The 17445-nt window shown below is 49.0% G+C and overlaps 1 protein-coding gene across 3 annotated transcripts; it reads left to right on the top strand.

The window, feature by feature from the left end:
- The first annotated feature begins 7575 nt into the window (after positions 1 to 7575).
- Positions 7576 to 17445, top strand: LOC139078934 (palmitoyltransferase ZDHHC19-like). 3 transcript variants are annotated; one of them, XM_070591267.1, is made up of 9 exons: positions 7576 to 8385; positions 8734 to 8855; positions 9394 to 9533; positions 10304 to 10432; positions 10583 to 10693; positions 16075 to 16160; positions 16374 to 16578; positions 16974 to 17039; positions 17221 to 17445. In XM_070591267.1, exons 1-8 carry the CDS (start codon positions 8267 to 8269, stop codon positions 17001 to 17003), a joined length of 942 nt encoding a protein of 313 aa, XP_070447368.1. In that variant the 5' UTR covers positions 7576 to 8266; the 3' UTR covers positions 17004 to 17039; positions 17221 to 17445. The 3 variants fall into 3 exon arrangements, with proteins under 3 accessions (XP_070447368.1, XP_070447367.1, XP_070447369.1); XM_070591266.1 differs by having other exon boundaries at positions 10304 to 10476; positions 10588 to 10693; XM_070591268.1 differs by lacking the exon at positions 10304 to 10432.

Below are 17445 nucleotides of genomic sequence, written 5' to 3'. Positions count from 1 at the left end.
GTCTTTGTTTTTTCGTGAGCCTGGCTAAGAGTTTGTCAATTTTATCTTCTCCAGGAACCAGCTTTTAGTTTCATTGATCCTTTCTATTGTTTTTTTCATTTTAGTCTCCATTTCTTTATTTCTGCTGTAATTTTTATTATTTCCCTCATTCTGCTGACTTTGGGCATCACTTGTTCTTCTCTTTCTACTTCTGTTAGATGTACTTTAAGATTACTTATTTCAGATTTTTCTTGCTTCTTCAAGTGGGCCTGTGTTGCTCTGAATTTCCTCTTAGAACTGCTTTTACTGTATTCCATAAGAATTGACATGTTACGTTTTCACTTTCCTTTGTCTCAAGGTATTTTTAAATACTTCATTGATGCAGTGGTTGTTCAATAGCATGTTGTTTTGTCTCTACATATTTGTGACTTTCCCAGCTTTTTTCTTGTAGCTGATTTCTAGTTTCATAGCATCGTGGTCGGAAATGATGCCTGATATGATTTCAGTCTTCTTAAGTTTATTGAGGCTTGCCTTGTTTCCCAACATATGGTCTATCATTGAGAATGTTCCATGTGCACTTGAGAAGAATGTGTATTCTGCTGTTTTGTGATGGAATTTTCTCTCTCTATATATATCTATTAAATCCATCAGATCAAGTGTTTCATTTAAATCCACTATTCCTTGTTGACTTTCTGTCTGGGTGATTTATCCATTAATTTAAGTGGGGTGTTGAAGTTCCCTAGTATTGTGTTGCTGTTAATTTCTCCCTTTAGGTCTGTTAATAGTTTTTATATGCTTTGGTGCTCCTGTTTAGGTGCATATATATGCATAAGTGTTATGTCCTCTTGGTGGAAAGTCCTTTTTCCCATTATATACTGCTCCTCTCTCTTTCATTGTCTTTTTTATGTTCAAGTCTGTTTTGCCGGATATAAGTATGGCAACACTGGCTTTCTTCAATTTGCCATTTGCTTCAAGTATCGTCTTCCATCCTTTCACTCTGAGTCTATGTTTGTCTTTAGAGCTGAGATGTGTTTCCTGGAGGCAGCATATCATTGGGTTTTGATTTTTAATCCATCCAGCTACTTTGTGTCTTTTGATTGGAGAATTCAGTCCATTTACATTTAGAGTGATTATTGATCTATTTGGGCTTAATACTGAGATTTTATCTCTTGTTTTCTGATTATTCTATGTTCCCACTGTTTCTCTTCCTTTGTATTTCTGACTGCCATTTCATTCTGGTGGTTTTCTGTAGAGACTCTCTCAGTTTTCTCTTTATGAATTGTGGCTCTGCTCTGATGTTTTGTTTAGTGATTACCATGTGGTTTTTAGCAATGATGTCATAGATGAGCTCATCCCTTTTCTGATAGCTTCTTATCTCCATTAACTTAATTAAGTTCCATCCCTTTCCTCTTCTGAATTATTGTTGTCAGAAATTATTCTGTTTTGTGTTGTGAGTTTGTGACTAAGTTGAAGTGTTTATAGTTCCTTTTGATGCTTTCCTTCCCTTTATCTTTTAATTTATAGATAACTGTTTGCTTTACTGTTCTAAAAGAAAGCTGCAGTTTTTTGATTTTGCCTGTCTATTTTACTTGTTGCTCAAAGCTTTGTAGATGTTGGCCTTTTTGTTTCAGGTCTGAAGGCATGCTTAATCATTTCTTAGGGGCAGTCTAGTGGTGATGAACTCCCTCAGCTTTTGTTTATCTGGGGAAGCTTCTATTTCTCCAACATATTTGAAGGATACTTTCACTGCATCCAGTCATCTGGGCTTAACGTTGCTTGTCTTTCAGTATTTTGAATCTATCATGCCATTCTCTCCTTACTGGTAAGGTTTCGGCCAAGAAATTCACTGAAAGCCTGATAGAGGTTTCTTTGTAGGTTATTTTCTTCTACCTTGCTTCCCTTAATATTCTTTCTTTGTCAGTAACTTTACCAGTTTGAGGACTATAAGCCTTGGAGAAGGTCTTTTAAGCATTGATTTAATTAAGAGTTCTATTGCCTTCGTGGACTTGTAAGTCCAGTTCCTTCCCCAGGCTTGGGAAACTGTCAGCTTTTATTTCTTTGAACAAGCTCTCTGCTCCTTTCTCCCTCTCATTTCTCTCTGTAATACCTGTAGTCCTTATGTTGCTTTTCCAAATTACATCACATATTTCTCGAAGAATTCCTCCATTTTTTAAGAATCTTACTTGTCTCTCCTCCTCCACCTGAAGCATTTCTATATTTCTATCCTCTAAATCACTAAGTCTTTCCTCCATGACATCATCTCAATTTTGAAAGCATTCTGGATTATGTTTTATTTAATTAATTGTATTCTTCATGTCCAGCATTTCTGCTTTTTTAAAAATAGTTTCAATCCCTTTGGTGAAGTATTCCATCTTCTCATTAATTTTATCTTTGAACTCATTGAACTATCCTTCTGATTTTTCTTGCAACTCGTTGAGTTTCCTTATGACAACTATTTTCTAATCCGTGTCATTTAGATTGTCCATTTCTGTTACTTTAGGCTTGGATTCTGGAGAATTGTCATTTTCTTTCTGCTCTGGATTGTTGCTGTAGTTTCTCCTGGTGTTTGATGAAGTAATCTTCATCTGGCACTTTTGTGGTAGCATCAGTTGGCAGATTTCACCTGCTACCGCTGGGAGAGAGCAGGAGTTGAATTGCTGATCCCACCCTCTCTGCTGGAACTTGTGGGGGTACAATGGGTGCTGGAGCTGGCTGGGAAAGTGTTCACACGGGTTCATAGACCTGCCATTGCCTCCTCTTAAGCTCACTGTGCTTGGTGGCTCGGGCTTCAGTGGCACATCCAAGCCTGGCCCACTCCTTGGGACCACAGTGGCATGGTGGATTCTCCTAATGAATGGGAAAACAATCATGTGCGGGCTGTGTATCTAGTTTTAAATAAATGTTATATTTCCCATGGAGTTGTCATGGGCACTAAGAAGTGGCACTGTCTGAAAAACGTAGTGTAAATGTTTCATAGAATGTTCATAGGGCAGCTGGAATATTCCCAAATTCAAATTTGTATAAAAGCGCCACTCTGAATTCCAATTATTAGGGCTTCATTTTAAAGTTTTCCTTAGTATTAATTAGCTTTTAAGATGTTTCACAGTTGTCCATATTCTGACTCACAGTGACAGTATATATGACCTCTTATATGTGCCTGGATTCTGATAGGGTGGGCCCAGTACTTTTGCTCTTTAAAATTAGATTGTTCTTTTCATATAATTTTGGTTCAATATGTCAATCAAGGAAAGATGTAAATTAAGAACCAATAATCAGATCTTTGACCATTGTCGTAGTTATGTTCATAGCCTCTGAAAGTCAAAGTTTGGAGATGGAACAGAAAGCATAAAAGGGCCCTTATTGTATGCTTGCCGGAAAAGAAGACGTTAAAACTGATCAGCAGTATTCTGAAACAAATAGCCAGGAATTCTGAAAGAAGTAGCCACCCTCAGATTTCCCTCATGGGTGTTCCTCAGTCATATGTTGTAATTCACATCCCGTCAATGCTGGCTCTACAGTCTGTGTTCCTGAAGTCATCTGTTCCCAGACCCTGGAGTCCTGGAATCCCGGGAGGAATCACCGAAGGCTGGCTCCCGACCCCCATAACCCATGACATGGCACTCTCAAGCTGTGAAGAATGTTAAGAATATAGAGGTGGAATTAACATGCTTCATATTTTCTTCATGTGCTCAATTATTGGACCCATGTGGTGTGGTAAACTGATGAATAAATAAGAGGATTTAATCTTGGTTTTACATAGGGAAAGAGTTATCAATATGAATACAGTTTTAACGTCTTCTTTTCCGGCAAGCATACAATAAGGGCCCTTTTATGCTTTCTGTTCCATCTCCAGCAGCCAAAAAGACAGAAGGTCAATTTGATTCTTCTGAATTTGGGACTCAGTACCATAAAATAGCAACATCAAAGAGCTGTTGCTCTACATCAGTACAGGTTTCTGAGGATTAGCGTGGTCACGGTGATGGCCACGTTATTAATCAAACGAACTTTCCTTTACATGGCACAGCAGAAGGGAACATAAGAAACATTCAGCATTTTCAGGTGTTTTTAGAAGTGAGGAATCTCTTATCATTCTATTCATTTGCTTATAATTGTCTATTGTTTTAATATTTCCAAGAATGGCAAAAAAGCTCGTAAGCGGATCGAGCCCATTAAGATTACTCATTTCACTTAGGTGAGATAATAACTCTCTACCATTGGGTAGAACAGGCAGAAAGAAATAATGACTTTTTAGTGAATCATGTTGAAAACAGACTGTTATCGAAAGATCATTTCTCTTCAAAGCTAACAATTTTTCCCTCTGTGATACATATATCTTTAAAAAATTATCAATTTTAATATATGTCAATATGTAGGAATTTTAAATGTGCATGCATATATACAGTTTTATTATCACAAATGAAAATCTAAAGCTTTAAACTTTAGTATTTAAAATATAATTTTATCAAGCATGAGACAATATTCCTAGTACATTGATTTCAACCACTTAATTTGAATGACATGAAGAAAAAATGTGTCTCTATAGACAAGAAAATGTAAGCAACAACAACTGTTGATGAGGGACTTTCACTCTGTGTTTTTAATCAAATTAATCTCCTCAGGCTGTTCCATTCAATTCCTTCCGTTCCATATCAGTCTAGGGGAAGGTGTTTTGGAGCACCAGCTCGGCCTCCTCCATTCATTGATCAATGAACAACGTTTCTGCTCTGCTATTCCGATCTGGGTCTTGCTCTCTTAGCACCAGTGGCTCCGGGCAGAAGGACCCACTTGTAGGTTACTGGCCCCTTGGGGCTCGGTAAGAAAATATGGTGACTGGCAGAATTGGAATAGTCTCTGACTCCTCTCTTTGATTCTGGCCTCTCAGCTCCCAACACATGAAGCGGTGGGCTGCGGAAGCTTGTCCCAGGCTGACTCACCCACCTTGTTGGAGGCCTGCAAACGGGAGGGAAACCAGGACTGTCCTGCCTGGTGTTTGACCACTGGACTCTCCCCACTGTTACTATGTCTGGCACCAGTGACCACACTTAGTCTTTTGTCTTCTGCCGCTTGGTTCGAGTCAAGGGGGATCTCCTTCGAGCCAACATAAGGTCTACCTTCTGTTTGGCATCACAACAGCGTGTGTGCGCACACGCAGGACTGAGCAAGAAGAGGGGCTTCTCCCCAGAAACAGACTGAGGGAGCCGCTCTCCCCAGGAAGGGTTTTGCCCGCCCCTTGAGGGAGCCCCTCTCCTGAGGACTGGTACCCACTTGGCGAGGAACCGACTGGGTGAGGAATCAGGGATGCCTGATCACCCCAGGTCAGTTGGGGGCACCCAGCCCTCACAGCAAAGATGCCTCAGTGGGAGGTTCTGAGGGGGTGTTGGAAGCTGGTAAGAACAGCTGTGGGGATTTTTGTTCTGTCTTTGTCTTTACACTAACGTTCTTCCACTAGGACCAGCTGGGAGGGATGGACTTTGTATGAAACGACTACATCTTATGCCTCACTGTATTTTGAATTATTCTGTGGCGATAAACATTGTGTCTCACTGGGGAAATGTTTCCTTTGCCTGATATTGTGAGGGCCTACAAATCCACCCTTCAGGAATTGGTAACTAATCATGGCAAAGGAGATCTCACTTTAAAATAGTCAGACTGACAGCAAAAACAGCTATCAAAAGGATCCTTACCACAAAAAGAGAAGAATCTAGGGATCAAGATAACTCGGGATAATTTAAAATTACAGTGGCCATTTTGAGGCTCCTTTGAGTCTCCAGAACTTACACGTTGGTTGTTAGAAGGAACATTCCAGTCAGGTAAGATCTTTTAAGAAGCTCACTTAGTAAGTCATGGCTTCCACGGACACCCCTGTAATCTACCTTCCTTCGAAGGAAGACCCCATACGAGGCCCTCCCATGGTTAACAAGACTGAGAGATTTTCTGGGAAACTGCTACCCTTAAACAGTGAAGGGGAAACTAAAATTAAAAAAAACAGTATATGGAGTTGTTTAATGCTGTCAGGAATAATTTCAGTTTGTCCCAGCTGAAAGTTGACAAGGTCTTTGAAAGGATTTGATAAGTTATGGTCAGAAATTTGGCCAAATTGGAAGCTGATGTTTAAAATCAGATAGGAATTTTTTTGAGCTTCTTCCTGAAGTTAAGGTAAAACTATGTATCCAGAGGGAAAGAAGCAAACTAAAGGTAATGTAATTGGATGGGTGTGTCAGTCCTTTGATGAGGAAACTCCAAGCCCTCCTGACTTCTCCTGTGAGCCCCTCTCAGACCTGAAGCTCTTAGTCTGGAGACACAAGAACAGGTCCTTGCTGGGCTGGCTTTTCACCCCCATGGAGGTGCTGGGACTCCTTCCTCCGTCATCTCTCATGAGTATATTTATCCCCACCCTGACCCGCACTGTCCCTGGAGTGCCTGGGTCTGCAGCACCACGAGGCTGCAAAGAAAGGCTAGCGGGTGAAATGGAAAAGGCCAACCAGACCTAACAAACCAGATCTGCAATGGGGTTCGACAGGCTCTTCCCAGCCTGACTTGGTTTCTACCACCTTTGGGGCCTCTCGGGACTATTTTGAATCTTCCACTCTTTGGGCTTTGCGTCCTAAATGCGCTGGTTTCCTTTGTAAGCCAACAACTAATGAAATTTCAAATGGTATTAACTCGGGATATGAGAGGTTGAGAGGCCAACTGGATGACAATCAGATGGATCTAAAAGTTGCCGGGGCTAAGTTCTACTTCTCTATGGCCCCTATTACAGGACCCCTGGTCAGCTGGAAGTCGTCACAAAAGATGTCACTTCATCCATTGCCCTTCAAGAATGAGGAGCAGGACACAGTCAGAGGAGGGATTTTGTGACCCAGGGAAGTCCCTAAAACAATTTCCACGTCTAACACTTTGGTGTTAAGTTATGGTCATAGGAACCAGGGCACAGCAATGCCAGGTGGCCAGACAGGAGAAGCAGTCCAAACCAGAAAGTTCCAACATGGCGATGGGGTGCAATGCACAAAGGAAATGTGTGCCAAAGGTGCCATGTGCAAGAAAGGAAGATCTGTGCATGCCCCAAATGCCCCCTCCCCGGGCGATGACTTGGACCCTGCGCCCTTCACATCCCGTAAGAACCCAGCTCAGCTTCTTCCAGGAGAAGCTGTTTTGCAGCATGAGCTCTGCCTCCTCCATTCATTGATAAAGGAGTAATGTTTCTACTCAGTCATTCCAAAACTATGTATCAATATCATCCTAACTTTGGAAACCAAGGAAGGAATCTTGGGATTACAGATTTTATCCATGTCCAAGGCTAATATAATCATGTTGAAATTAAAGAGACCTTCAAAATGGCCACTACGTTTCAACACAGAGTTCTGAAAATGTGTGCGGGGGCTGCCTCTCAGCACAGACCCCATAGTCGGGTGGTGGTGGCAGGTCTGAAGCTGACTGGTGGCCCCTGAGTCACAGGTCTGTTGGAGCTCTGACTCACAGTTGGGGGACTCTGCCAGACACAGAGGGGTTCAGGTGCTCAGTGGCTAAAACGAATGACAACTGTCAGCTGCATGTCACAAAGGAGCAGTGATTTTGTCCCCTCATAAGCAGCTCAGAGGGAGGCAGTTCTAGATCGGGGCAGTGTCAAGACTGTCATCAAAGGGTGTCTGTGTAGCATGTTGACTTGTTGCCTAATGGGCCCAAGAGGGCACTCCCGGCCAGCACATCTAGGTTCAAGACAGGAAGAAGGAACAGAGCTGTGCCAACGGTGTCCCTTTCCCCTTTGATCAGGGAGCTAGAAGCTTTTCTAGAAACCACAGAGATCCACTTAAATCCCGTTGACCAAACTTTTGTCAAGAGAAGCCTGGAAACGAGGGAAGCTGGGAAATTATTTCACTGCCCCAACCCCAAAGGGGAATTTCATGAGAGCAGAAAGGAAAAACTGGAGACAGAGTGAGCAATGAGCACGGTTTGCTTCGATCAGCACTTCCCCCGAAAGGGCGATTGGAATCAGCCCCTTCTCCCCATGTGCTTCGAAACTCTGCTGGGGTCTGGAAGCCCACCTGGCCGGGGCAGGACCTCTCCGTCCCCAGCAAGTGGGGGTGGGGGCGTTGCCGTTGGAGGTGCTGGTCATAGGCTGCAGAGCCCCTCGCTCACATTCTCAGCTTCTGTGACATCACACTGGGACTCGTGCCTTCTACCCTGAGCCGTGGCTTGGGCGCTCACTATCTCTTGAGCGACCACTTTGGAGATAGGGCTCCTGGAGCCAGTGTTGGCGAGGGCGCCTGTGGGCCCTGGAGGTGCCGCCATGCCGCTGTCGCGGGCTGGCCAACCTCAGGGCCTGCTTCCCTGGATGCTCCCGAGCTTGTGTGCCGCTCTCAGTGCAGTGATGCTGCTCATCCTGAGTGGACTGTTCTTTGCTTTCCCGTGAGTCTCCCACACAGGCCGGCAGGTTTCTGACAGACACAGAAAGGAAGAGAGATGATGATAACATGGAGCAGGGGAAGTGCAGAAGAGGGGTCATGGAAGGGAGGCTATTCTAGCCAGAGGGACCCGAATGTGCAAAGGCACCGAGGCATAGAGTGCTTGGTGCCCCTGGGAGCTGGTGGTGGTGGGTCGTGTTGGGTGACATCTGGTGGAGCTTCTATGGATCTGTCACTAGCCTGGATATTTATGGCAGGCTTGAAGGTCTGTGAGTCCTGAGCAGGTGGACTGAGTCCTGGGGGGAGCTCAGGGCCTCCCGCCGATCAGGGCTGAGTCCTGCTCTGGTCTCAGTTGCAGATGGCTGGTGCAGAACGGCGAGTGGGTCTATCCCGTCATCTTGGGCCCCCTCTTCGTGCTCACCTTCTGCTGTCTCATCGCCCTCAATGGGTCAGACCCTGGCACCCTACATCAAGGTGAGTTCTCGGCCCCTGGAAGAAGGAGGTAGCAGCCGAAAGGCTCCTGCCTGCAAGCATGATTCCTAACGTGCTCCCCACTCCCCTCCCGGGCCTCAAGACCCCTTCTCCCACCTCCTCATCTGCTTGGGCCCTACTTCTTTGCTTCCTGACCCAATCCGCCAAGATGTGGAAAAGAGAATTCTGGAGGTTTCCAGTTACCCTGGAGGGGAGGGCGGGGCAGGCCAGGGAGAGAAGCCAGGTATTGACAACCACTCAGTTCTCGTCTTCCTTCCCACTGCACACTCTCCTGAAAGCATCAGTCCCAGTTGTGAAGGCCTGCGTCCTCACAGAGCTCCTCTGGCTGCAAATTACCTTCCCTTGGGCTGCCAGCGTCTCCCAGTTCTGTCAGCCAGCCGAGTGGGGACCGGGGATTCCCATGCCCACCTCCTCCCCACCCTTCCTGGAGCCCTGTGATGCTGCGGGGCTGCCCCCACCCCTGCCAGCAGCAGAGTGACGGAAGGGCTCCTGCTGCTGCCCAATCCTCTTCCCACGCCAGGCTCCAACGAACTGGACCCCATGATGATGCCTGTGGTGTGGGTGAACCACAGGGCCTTCCACCTGCAGTGGTGCCCAAAGTGCCGCTTCCACCGCCCGCCCCGGACCCACCACTGCCCCCGGTGCAACATTTGTGTGGAGGTGAGCACCCCTCTCATCTGCCCCCCTGCCCTCTCCCACCCCTGCCCTGAACTCGGCTTGGGCCCAGAGGCCCATTGACTCCGGGTGGCCGTGGCAGGCGTGAAAACACTACCAGGACTACAAAAGGCCAACGGTGGCTGTAACTCCCAGCCACTCTCGGTCACTCATGCAGGTCACTGCGTCTGTGCCTGCTGCTGTCCTGGGAGGCTGGCCCTTGCCCACTCAGGTGCTGACAGGCACAGGTGCATCCACATCTATGCTTGGCCTGGTCAGGCCAGGGGGAGGAAAGGCACCCGTGTCCTACCCCAGGCCTCACTGACACTAGATGCCCAGGGGGCCTATGGCGGGCTGCAGATCTGGCCTGGGGAGATTCACCTGTCCTCTTCCGGGGCTCCAGGCCCGACAATCTTCTGGATTCTGAGAGCTTGTCTCTCCTGTGTATAGCCTGCCAAGGTTTACAAATGTGCTGTCTTCTCTCCTGCTTACAACCCTGAGAGGATGGAGGGTGCGGGGGGCTGTGTCATTCTTACTCTCATTCAGTGGATGTCAAAACAGAGGTCCTGCTGAGAGTACAGCAGGAAGTGTCCCACAGAAGGCTAGGTGCACCTTGTCTCTAGAGGCCCCGTGACAAGTGATCTTGAACCACAGAGCCCCAAAGTGCTCTCACCACAGAAACGCCAGCGATAGTGACATTTTGGCTCAGGTTTAGGGGCGTTGGAGGCTGGGCCACGGTCAGGATCTGGAGGGCGCCCCCTCTCACTCTCGCCCAGGACTTTGACCACCACAGCAGGTGGGTGAATAACTGTGTCGGGCACCGCAATTACCGGCTTTACCTGCTGCTGGTCCTGTCCCTGTGTCTATACACTCTCGCCGTGCTGGTCGCCTGTGTGACGGTCCTGGTGCGCACGACCCACCTGCCCTACGGTCTGGACAAGATCATCACGTATCCACCAGGCTGTGGGGCCCACTTTGGGGGCGATGAGGAGGGCTGGGAGAGCCTTGGGGTGGGGGCAGGGGGCAGGGTTCAAGGCGCGGCTCCTTATCTCCAGGGCAGCATCGGGGTGGCTGTACCCGCCGCCGGCTTCCTGGTGCCTCTCTTCGTGCTGCTGCTCATCAAGGCCTGGTCGGTTAGCAAGGCTGAGCGCTCCCATGAGGGCAAGGTATGTGGGCCCGGGGGAGCCACGACACCGGGCTGTGGGCGGTCCCCTTGTCCCTCCCAGACCTCCGCACCTTCCACTCTTCCTCCACCGCCCTGGTCCTCATGGCCTGCCCTCCCTCGAAGGTGCCTCCTTAGCCCTTCAGACCCTGATTCAGCTCCTGTGGTGCCTCCACTGGGGCTCGGTGTCACTCTCCCGACTGGGTGCCCTGCGTCCAGGGCCTCCTGTGTGCCAGCTCGCGCATGCAGTATTTTGAGCGCTGTGCGCAGTGGTGAGTGAGGCTCCACCTGTGCTGGTGGTGATGAGGAGCCTGAAGTCAGAATAACTCCCGCCAGGGGCTGGTGAACACTGAGAGATCGGCCTGACCGCTCTGTGCAGCACAGACTCAGAGAGGGAACGGAGAGTTCAGAGAGGACCGCGGTGGAGAGGTTTTGGGTGGGTGAGGGCAGAGGGGAGGGCATTGCAGGTGAGGGGCACAGCTTACCAAAAGGCAGGGATGCCCAAAAGTGTGCGGACTGTTGACGAGATGGCGACGAGACAGTTGTAAATGGAGCAGAAAATGGATTGGAAATGGAAGTGGCCTCTTTGGCACTGGCCAGACGGAAAAGGCTCGGAACGTCAGGTGGAGAAATTGAGTCTTGGGACCAGGAACCTGGTCGCCACGGCAGGACTCCTTTTTTTTTTTTTTGACATACAGTAAAATTCACCTTTTTTAAGCACCCGATTTCTATGAGTGTGGGCAAGCACAGACAGTCCTGTAACCACGACCATAATTAAAATTCAGAACAGTTCCGTCAGCCCCCAAATTCTCGGATGGTCTTTTGCAGTCAATATGTCCCCATACCTGCTGCCCCTGGCAACCACTGAGTTGTACTATCCCCATAGTGTTTCTCTTTCCCGATCCTCCTGTAAATGGAATTCACAGACTTTTGAGTCTGCTGTGTTTCACGTAGCAAAATTTATTCAAGATTCATCCGTGGTGTTGCCTATATGAGGAGGTTCTTCCTTCTCTTGTTGTGTACTATTCCATCCTATGGATATACCTATGCATGCCTTGTTGATCCTTTCGCCAATTGAAGGATATTTTGGTGGTTTCCAGTTTTTGGTGATCATGAAATGTGGTTATAAACATTCGTGTCCAGGCCCCTGGACATGTTTCCACTTCTTTGTTGATAAATCCTTAAAGGTGGCCTTGCTGGGTTGTATGGTACCGGAATGTTTCCCTTTGTAAGCCACTGCCCAGTTGTCTTCCAAAATGCCTGTACCATTTGGCATTCCCACAAGCAACGTAGGAGAATTCCAGTCGTTTCTCCATTTTCACTGTCATTTGGCGTCGTCAGGTCTTCTGTGTTTTGTTTCCTTACTTTCGTCTAACAAATGTGTGGTGCTATCTCGTTGTGGTTGTGTTTGCGTGTTCCTAATGACTGATGATGCTGAGCATCTTCTCGTGTTCTTGTTTGCTGACCGTCTATCTGTGATTTGTGTCTGTTCCAATCTTTTGCCCATTCAGAAAAATTGTGTTGTTTTCTTCTTATTGAGTTTTAAGAGTTCTGTCTGTATCCTGGACTCAGATATGTGTTTTGCAAATATTTTTTCGCAGACTGTGGTTTCTCATGTCATTTTCTTTACAGCGTCTTTCAAAGATCAGAAGTTTTCGACTTGGTGAAGTGCCATATCAGCTTTTCTTTTAAGGATTGTGTCTTTGGTGTTGTAATGAAACAATCGTTGCCTAACCAGACATCCCCAAGATATTCTCATATGTTTTCTTCAAGAAGTTTTATAGTTGTAGATTTTCTGGTAGGCCTCTGAATCATTTCAGCTTAAATTTTGTATCTGATGCAAGATATGAGTTGAGATTTATTTTTTTTGCGTATCGGTTGTGCCACCACCGTTTGCTGAAAACACCATCCTTTTCCCATGGAGTTGCCTTTGCACATTTGTCAAAAATCAATTGACTCTATAGGTTCGGGTGTATTTCTGAACCCTCTCTTTGGCCGATGCCACACTGGCTTCATTAGTAACTTTCTCTTAAGTCTCGAAGTCACTCAATATGAGGCCTCTAACTTTTTCCTTCTTTTTCAAAGTTCCTTTGGCTGTCCTAGTTCCTTTGATTGTCTTTATAATTTTTAGAATCAATTTGTGAATTTCTATAAAAATGTTTGCTGAGGTTTTCATTTGGATTGCATGGAACCCATACACCAATTTGGAAATTGAACATTTTCACAACATTGAGTTTTGAATCCATGAACACGGGATTCCTCTCCATTTATTTAGGTCATCCCTGACTTCTTTCATGAGTGTTTTTGCAGTTTTTAGTATAGATCTTGCATACATTGTGTTGAATTTTTTCGGAGTACTTCACGGGTTTTTGTGTTACTCTAAAGTTTTTCAAATTTCTTTTCCATTTGTTTATTATTATAAGAAACTACAAAGGAATTTTCTCTATCGGACTGGGATCTTGCAGTTTTGCTAGAGTCTCTTATGAGCTCTCAAAGCTTTCTTGTTGATCCCACATAGAAAAACATGTCATCTGTGGGTTAGAGCAGTTTCATTTCTTCCTTTCCGATAAGCATGTCTTTATTTTTTCCTTTTCTGACAACAATGTCTTGGACCTCTGGTCCGGTGTTGAGTTGGAGGGGTCAAAGTGAACATCCTTGCCGTGGGCTTCCTTTCGCAGGACTGTGGCCTGACTCGAAGCGGTTTTAGAAAGACTGTAGAGGGCCCCGTTGGTGAGGGGGGGCCTGGTGACATTGAGACAGCTGAAAGGACGGAGGAATCCTCTCTGCCCTCCGCCTCTCATCCTTCCAGTCACCACTCCATCACTCCATCCACCCATATGTGTTTGCCAGCTCACCTGTGCCTCCTCTGCTCAGCCCTTACTCACCAGCCCCCTGTGGTCTGCCTGTCTTCCCTCTCCAGATTCAGTCCATCATTTCAGCCTCTCTTGGGCAGCACTGTCCCTTCGCACATCCTGTGCTTCTTCAGTCCTAGGTCAGGCCAGAGGCCTGCCGTCCCTCCACTGCTCAGAATGGGGGTCTCCCATCCAGGCTCTCCAGCCTTGAGAAACGGAAATGTGGTCTTCTCTTTGACATTCACCAGGCACTCTTCCCCATCACCTGCAGAACCCGCTCAGGTGTTCTTCACACACCTCAACTTCATTTCCTTCCTACCTGCCTCCCCTGACCACCACTTCTGCTGGGCCGCTTGCTTAGTGGTTGATATAGCAAGGGCTCTGGAGCCAGTGCACATAAACTGAAATCACGGCCGCACAGCATAGCAGCAGGGAGAGTTTGGGCATGTGACTTATTCACCTGGTGCCTCAATTTCCCCATCTGTAAAAGGAGGTCGCGTGGGTTACTTTGGGTAAGACACGTAGCACAGCGGCTGATATAAGTAAGTGTCCTATACGTCGTTATTGTTACTGTTCCTTCCCATCATCATTTACACATGTTCACGTCTCTCTCATCTGAAAAACAAAGCAAACCTCCAATCACATCACCGTCCTCCGCTCCACATGTCCTACTCTCCCCTCAGCACAGACGTAGTTCCTGAGAGGGTTGTCTGTGCTCATGAGTGCCATTCTGCACCTTCCTCAGCCCACTTCAGTCTCTGTCCTCACTGTCACGCTGATTCTGCGCCCTCCAGGTGGCCAAAGCCAGTGTGCGGTCCTCAGACGGATGTTTCCGGGCTGCACTCAGCCCCACCTGAGGCTGAGGGCACCTGCCGTGGCCGTCCCCGGCCCCTCAGGCCCGGCTCCCCCTGCTTTCCTGGCTGCTGCTCCTCTGCCTGCACCCTGGAGTCTTGGCCTGGTTTGCCTGCTCTTCGCTCTCATCCGCTCTCTCTGCTGCTCTCCCTGCCCAGCTGCCCTCCCCACCCTGCAGGCTCCAGTTGGCTCTATTGTTTGTGGGGTGTCCTCAGTCCCCACTGATGTGCCTGGAAGGTTGTTGAGGCCCCAAATATTTATGAGCTAACGAGCGAAACTGCAGACAAAGGAATGCATAAGGCTCTGGGATAGAAGGGGAGGGAGAGAGAGAGAGAGAGAAGCCTGGAGCTCTAAACCCTGGGGAAGAAGGCTCCAGAGCAGAGGCCGCAGGGAGGTGGCAGGAGATGGGGCAACGAGATGCCCACTTTGGTTTTGGCCCTGCGGACCGTGAGGACATTTGAGACTCACAGTTGGAGCACGAGACCCGGGTCTGGAGCCAGCGAGAGAGGACAGTGTGGGAGCTCGGAGCTGTGGGTTCCAGTCACGGCTGGTTGGTCCCCTGTGGGAAGGGGAAGGAGCGCCAGCTCTTAGTCAGTCCTCGTGAATTCATCCAACAGTTATCACTCCTTTAAGCACTGAGCAAGCAACGTTTTCCTGTGCTGCATATACGTCTCAGACGTCAAAATGGATTTCTCTACATTTGAAATTTTGGTAGTAAATTTCCCCTAACTGTGTTCACCATTTAGTGTCCCTTAAATGCTTTCAACACCTTCAAGAAGGCAGGACTCAAACTCTCACAGTGGTTAGTGTTGCTATATGGCAACCATGGGAATTTCTGGAGCCCTCTTGACTTTTCCTGCCCCAGGACTAAGCTGTCCTGCATGGAGTCCTGGCTCCTTTTGGAGCAGAATAGTTCTGAAGATCAACGTCTTTGTGACAGGGGCAGGGGTCAAGAAGAGCTGGCGGTGAGCAGAGGTGCTCCTGGGCCACTTTTGGTCGTAACAGACATTTTGTAGCCGGGGCTCTTGTATTCGGGGTGAGACTGCCTGCCCTGAGGAGGAGGTCGGAGCTAGCCCGATGGGTGGAGGGCAGGGAGGAGCAGAGCCTGGTCAGCAGTGTCCAGGCAAGGACTTGACCTTTGGGCCTCACCTTTCCTGCACTGGGTGCTCAGGACGTGGCGCCCAGATGTCCAGGGCCACGTGAGTGTGGTTAGGGAAGTATGATTGGGCCCCAACCAACTGCCCTTCCAGAGAGTGAAATTCAGTGAAGGCACAGTGTAGAAAAACTGAGAGCTGGGAAAGCAGAGAAGGGGCAGCAGGCGGGTGGACGTGTCTTTGGAGCAGTTTCGTAGCAAACGGTCGATGTGATAGGGTGTTTGGAAAGAGGCGGCAGGAGGATGTGTGTGGCCAAAGGAGGCAGAGAGGGAAGGATGCTGCCAAGGGGGTGCCAGGTGAGGGGAGGATCCCTGAGACGGCAGGAGACTGGGTGCAGGGCCAGGGGTGGCCTGGAGAGAGCTACTCGGAGGTGGGTTGGGGGAGGCCTTGGCTGACACTCGCGGCTTCTATCCCTTGGGGTCTTGCTGCAGCCCTGGGCTGAGCTGACGGGCTCAGGGTGGGGCGTGGTGGTGGCCGTCCCAGTCCTGCTGGATCTGAGCTCTTCTTCCTCCCCTTGCCCCCTCCAGTACCAATACCTGTATGTAAAGAACCCTTTCGACCTTGGCTGTGCCAGAAACTGGTGTTTCACAATTTTCGCGCCACGAGGACCCAAGTGAGTTGGCACAGCAGAGGCCCAAGTGGTGACCCTGGGGCTGGTGGGGTGAAGCTGGGATTCTCATCCAAGAAATGGGGCAGAGGGCCCGGCAGCCTGGATGCGACGGGCCCCAGCTCCCTGCATGGACGAGCTGGTGCTTTGTGCTCCCCAAGCTGAGGGGGACCAGGCCTGGAGGGTTGCAACCCCTTCCATCTGGCTTGTGCTCCCCAGGTACATGGCCGAAGCCGTTGGGCTACAGAGAGCGGTGGGGCCTGACTGGGTGCCCATGCAGACCCTGCACTGCTCGACAGGCCCCTCGGGGCCCAGTCTTCCAGCCGTCCCCGGGCCAGGGGCTCGCCCCCACGCCCAAACTCAGGGTCTCTACACACCGGGACGGGCTCCCCCAGGGAGTCGAGATCCTGCAGATCTCCAGGAGGTGAGGTGTCTGTGTGTTTGTGTGCGGGTGTGTGTGTGTGTGTGTGTGTGTGTGCATGTACAAGTGCAGCTGCCTGTGCCTGTGGTGTTGGGAATGGGCATCTCTAGATTGTGCGGATGTGGGGGGAAGCTCCTGCATGGTGCAGTGGCCCTGAAGCTGGAGCACTGAGAGCTCGAGGGAGGGGGCTTGTAGTCCCCAGGAGCGCTGGATGTAGAGTCACAGGCCTCCAGAATATACCGGGGGATCCTGGAGACACAAAGGGAAAAGACCACACCACAACCTTGCTGGTTGGCCTTGGCCCAGTCACTTCCCTTTCCTGGGTCTCAGTGTCCAGATTAGGACTGAAGGGGGTCCAGTGGTTTCTAATTTGGGGGTACCGATTCCTTTTTTTAAAGGCAACTTTGAATCTGGAGCTGAGTGTATGAACCGTGTGGAAGTGGACCATCAGGAATGAAGTGGGGGTAGGTAATTCACAAGCCCCCGCCCACGGGCCCCTGCAGTGGCATTCTGTGGTGTCAGCCCACACCCATGCTCTGTGTGTGGGGGGTGGCAGCTTGGACAGCGTCTTCCTCCCCAGCTGGTGGGCCATGCGCTGTAGGGTGGGCCCTTGGGGACAGCCCCCATCCTCCTCTCTGCTTTTAGGTCCACGCCGGCTGGCCCAGTGCTGCCCCTGCTGCATGAGGCTGCATATCAGCCTTGGTCTGCTCTCGCGCCTTTGCCCCTGGAGATGCCAGGAGTCTCGACACCTGAACCTCACTCCTCTATCCCGCGTGGAGGCTCTCCATGCCCTGTCCCTGCCTACTCCCCTGGCGGGAGTGCCTGGATCCCCAGAAAGCCCATTAAATAGCCTTTGCCTGCCTCCTCCAA

Source organism: Equus przewalskii, chromosome 23 (assembly GCF_037783145.1).
Source record: "Equus przewalskii isolate Varuska chromosome 23, EquPr2, whole genome shotgun sequence".
Classification (NCBI taxonomy): Eukaryota; Metazoa; Chordata; class Mammalia; order Perissodactyla; family Equidae; genus Equus; species Equus przewalskii.
Note: the sequence above shows the minus strand (reverse complement) of the source record. Positions and strands in the feature narration are given on the sequence as shown.

Coding starts and splice junctions, on each gene's coding strand:
- LOC139078934 (XM_070591266.1), top strand. CDS start 8,267: ATGCCGCTGTCGCGGGCTGGCCAACCTCAGGGCCTGCTTCCCTGGATG. Junction 8,386..8,733: donor GGACTGTTCTTTGCTTTCCC/GTGAGTCTCCCA, acceptor CTCTGGTCTCAG/TTGCAGATGGCTGGTGCAGA. Junction 16,161..16,373: donor TTCGCGCCACGAGGACCCAA/GTGAGTTGGCAC, acceptor TGTGCTCCCCAG/GTACATGGCCGAAGCCGTTG.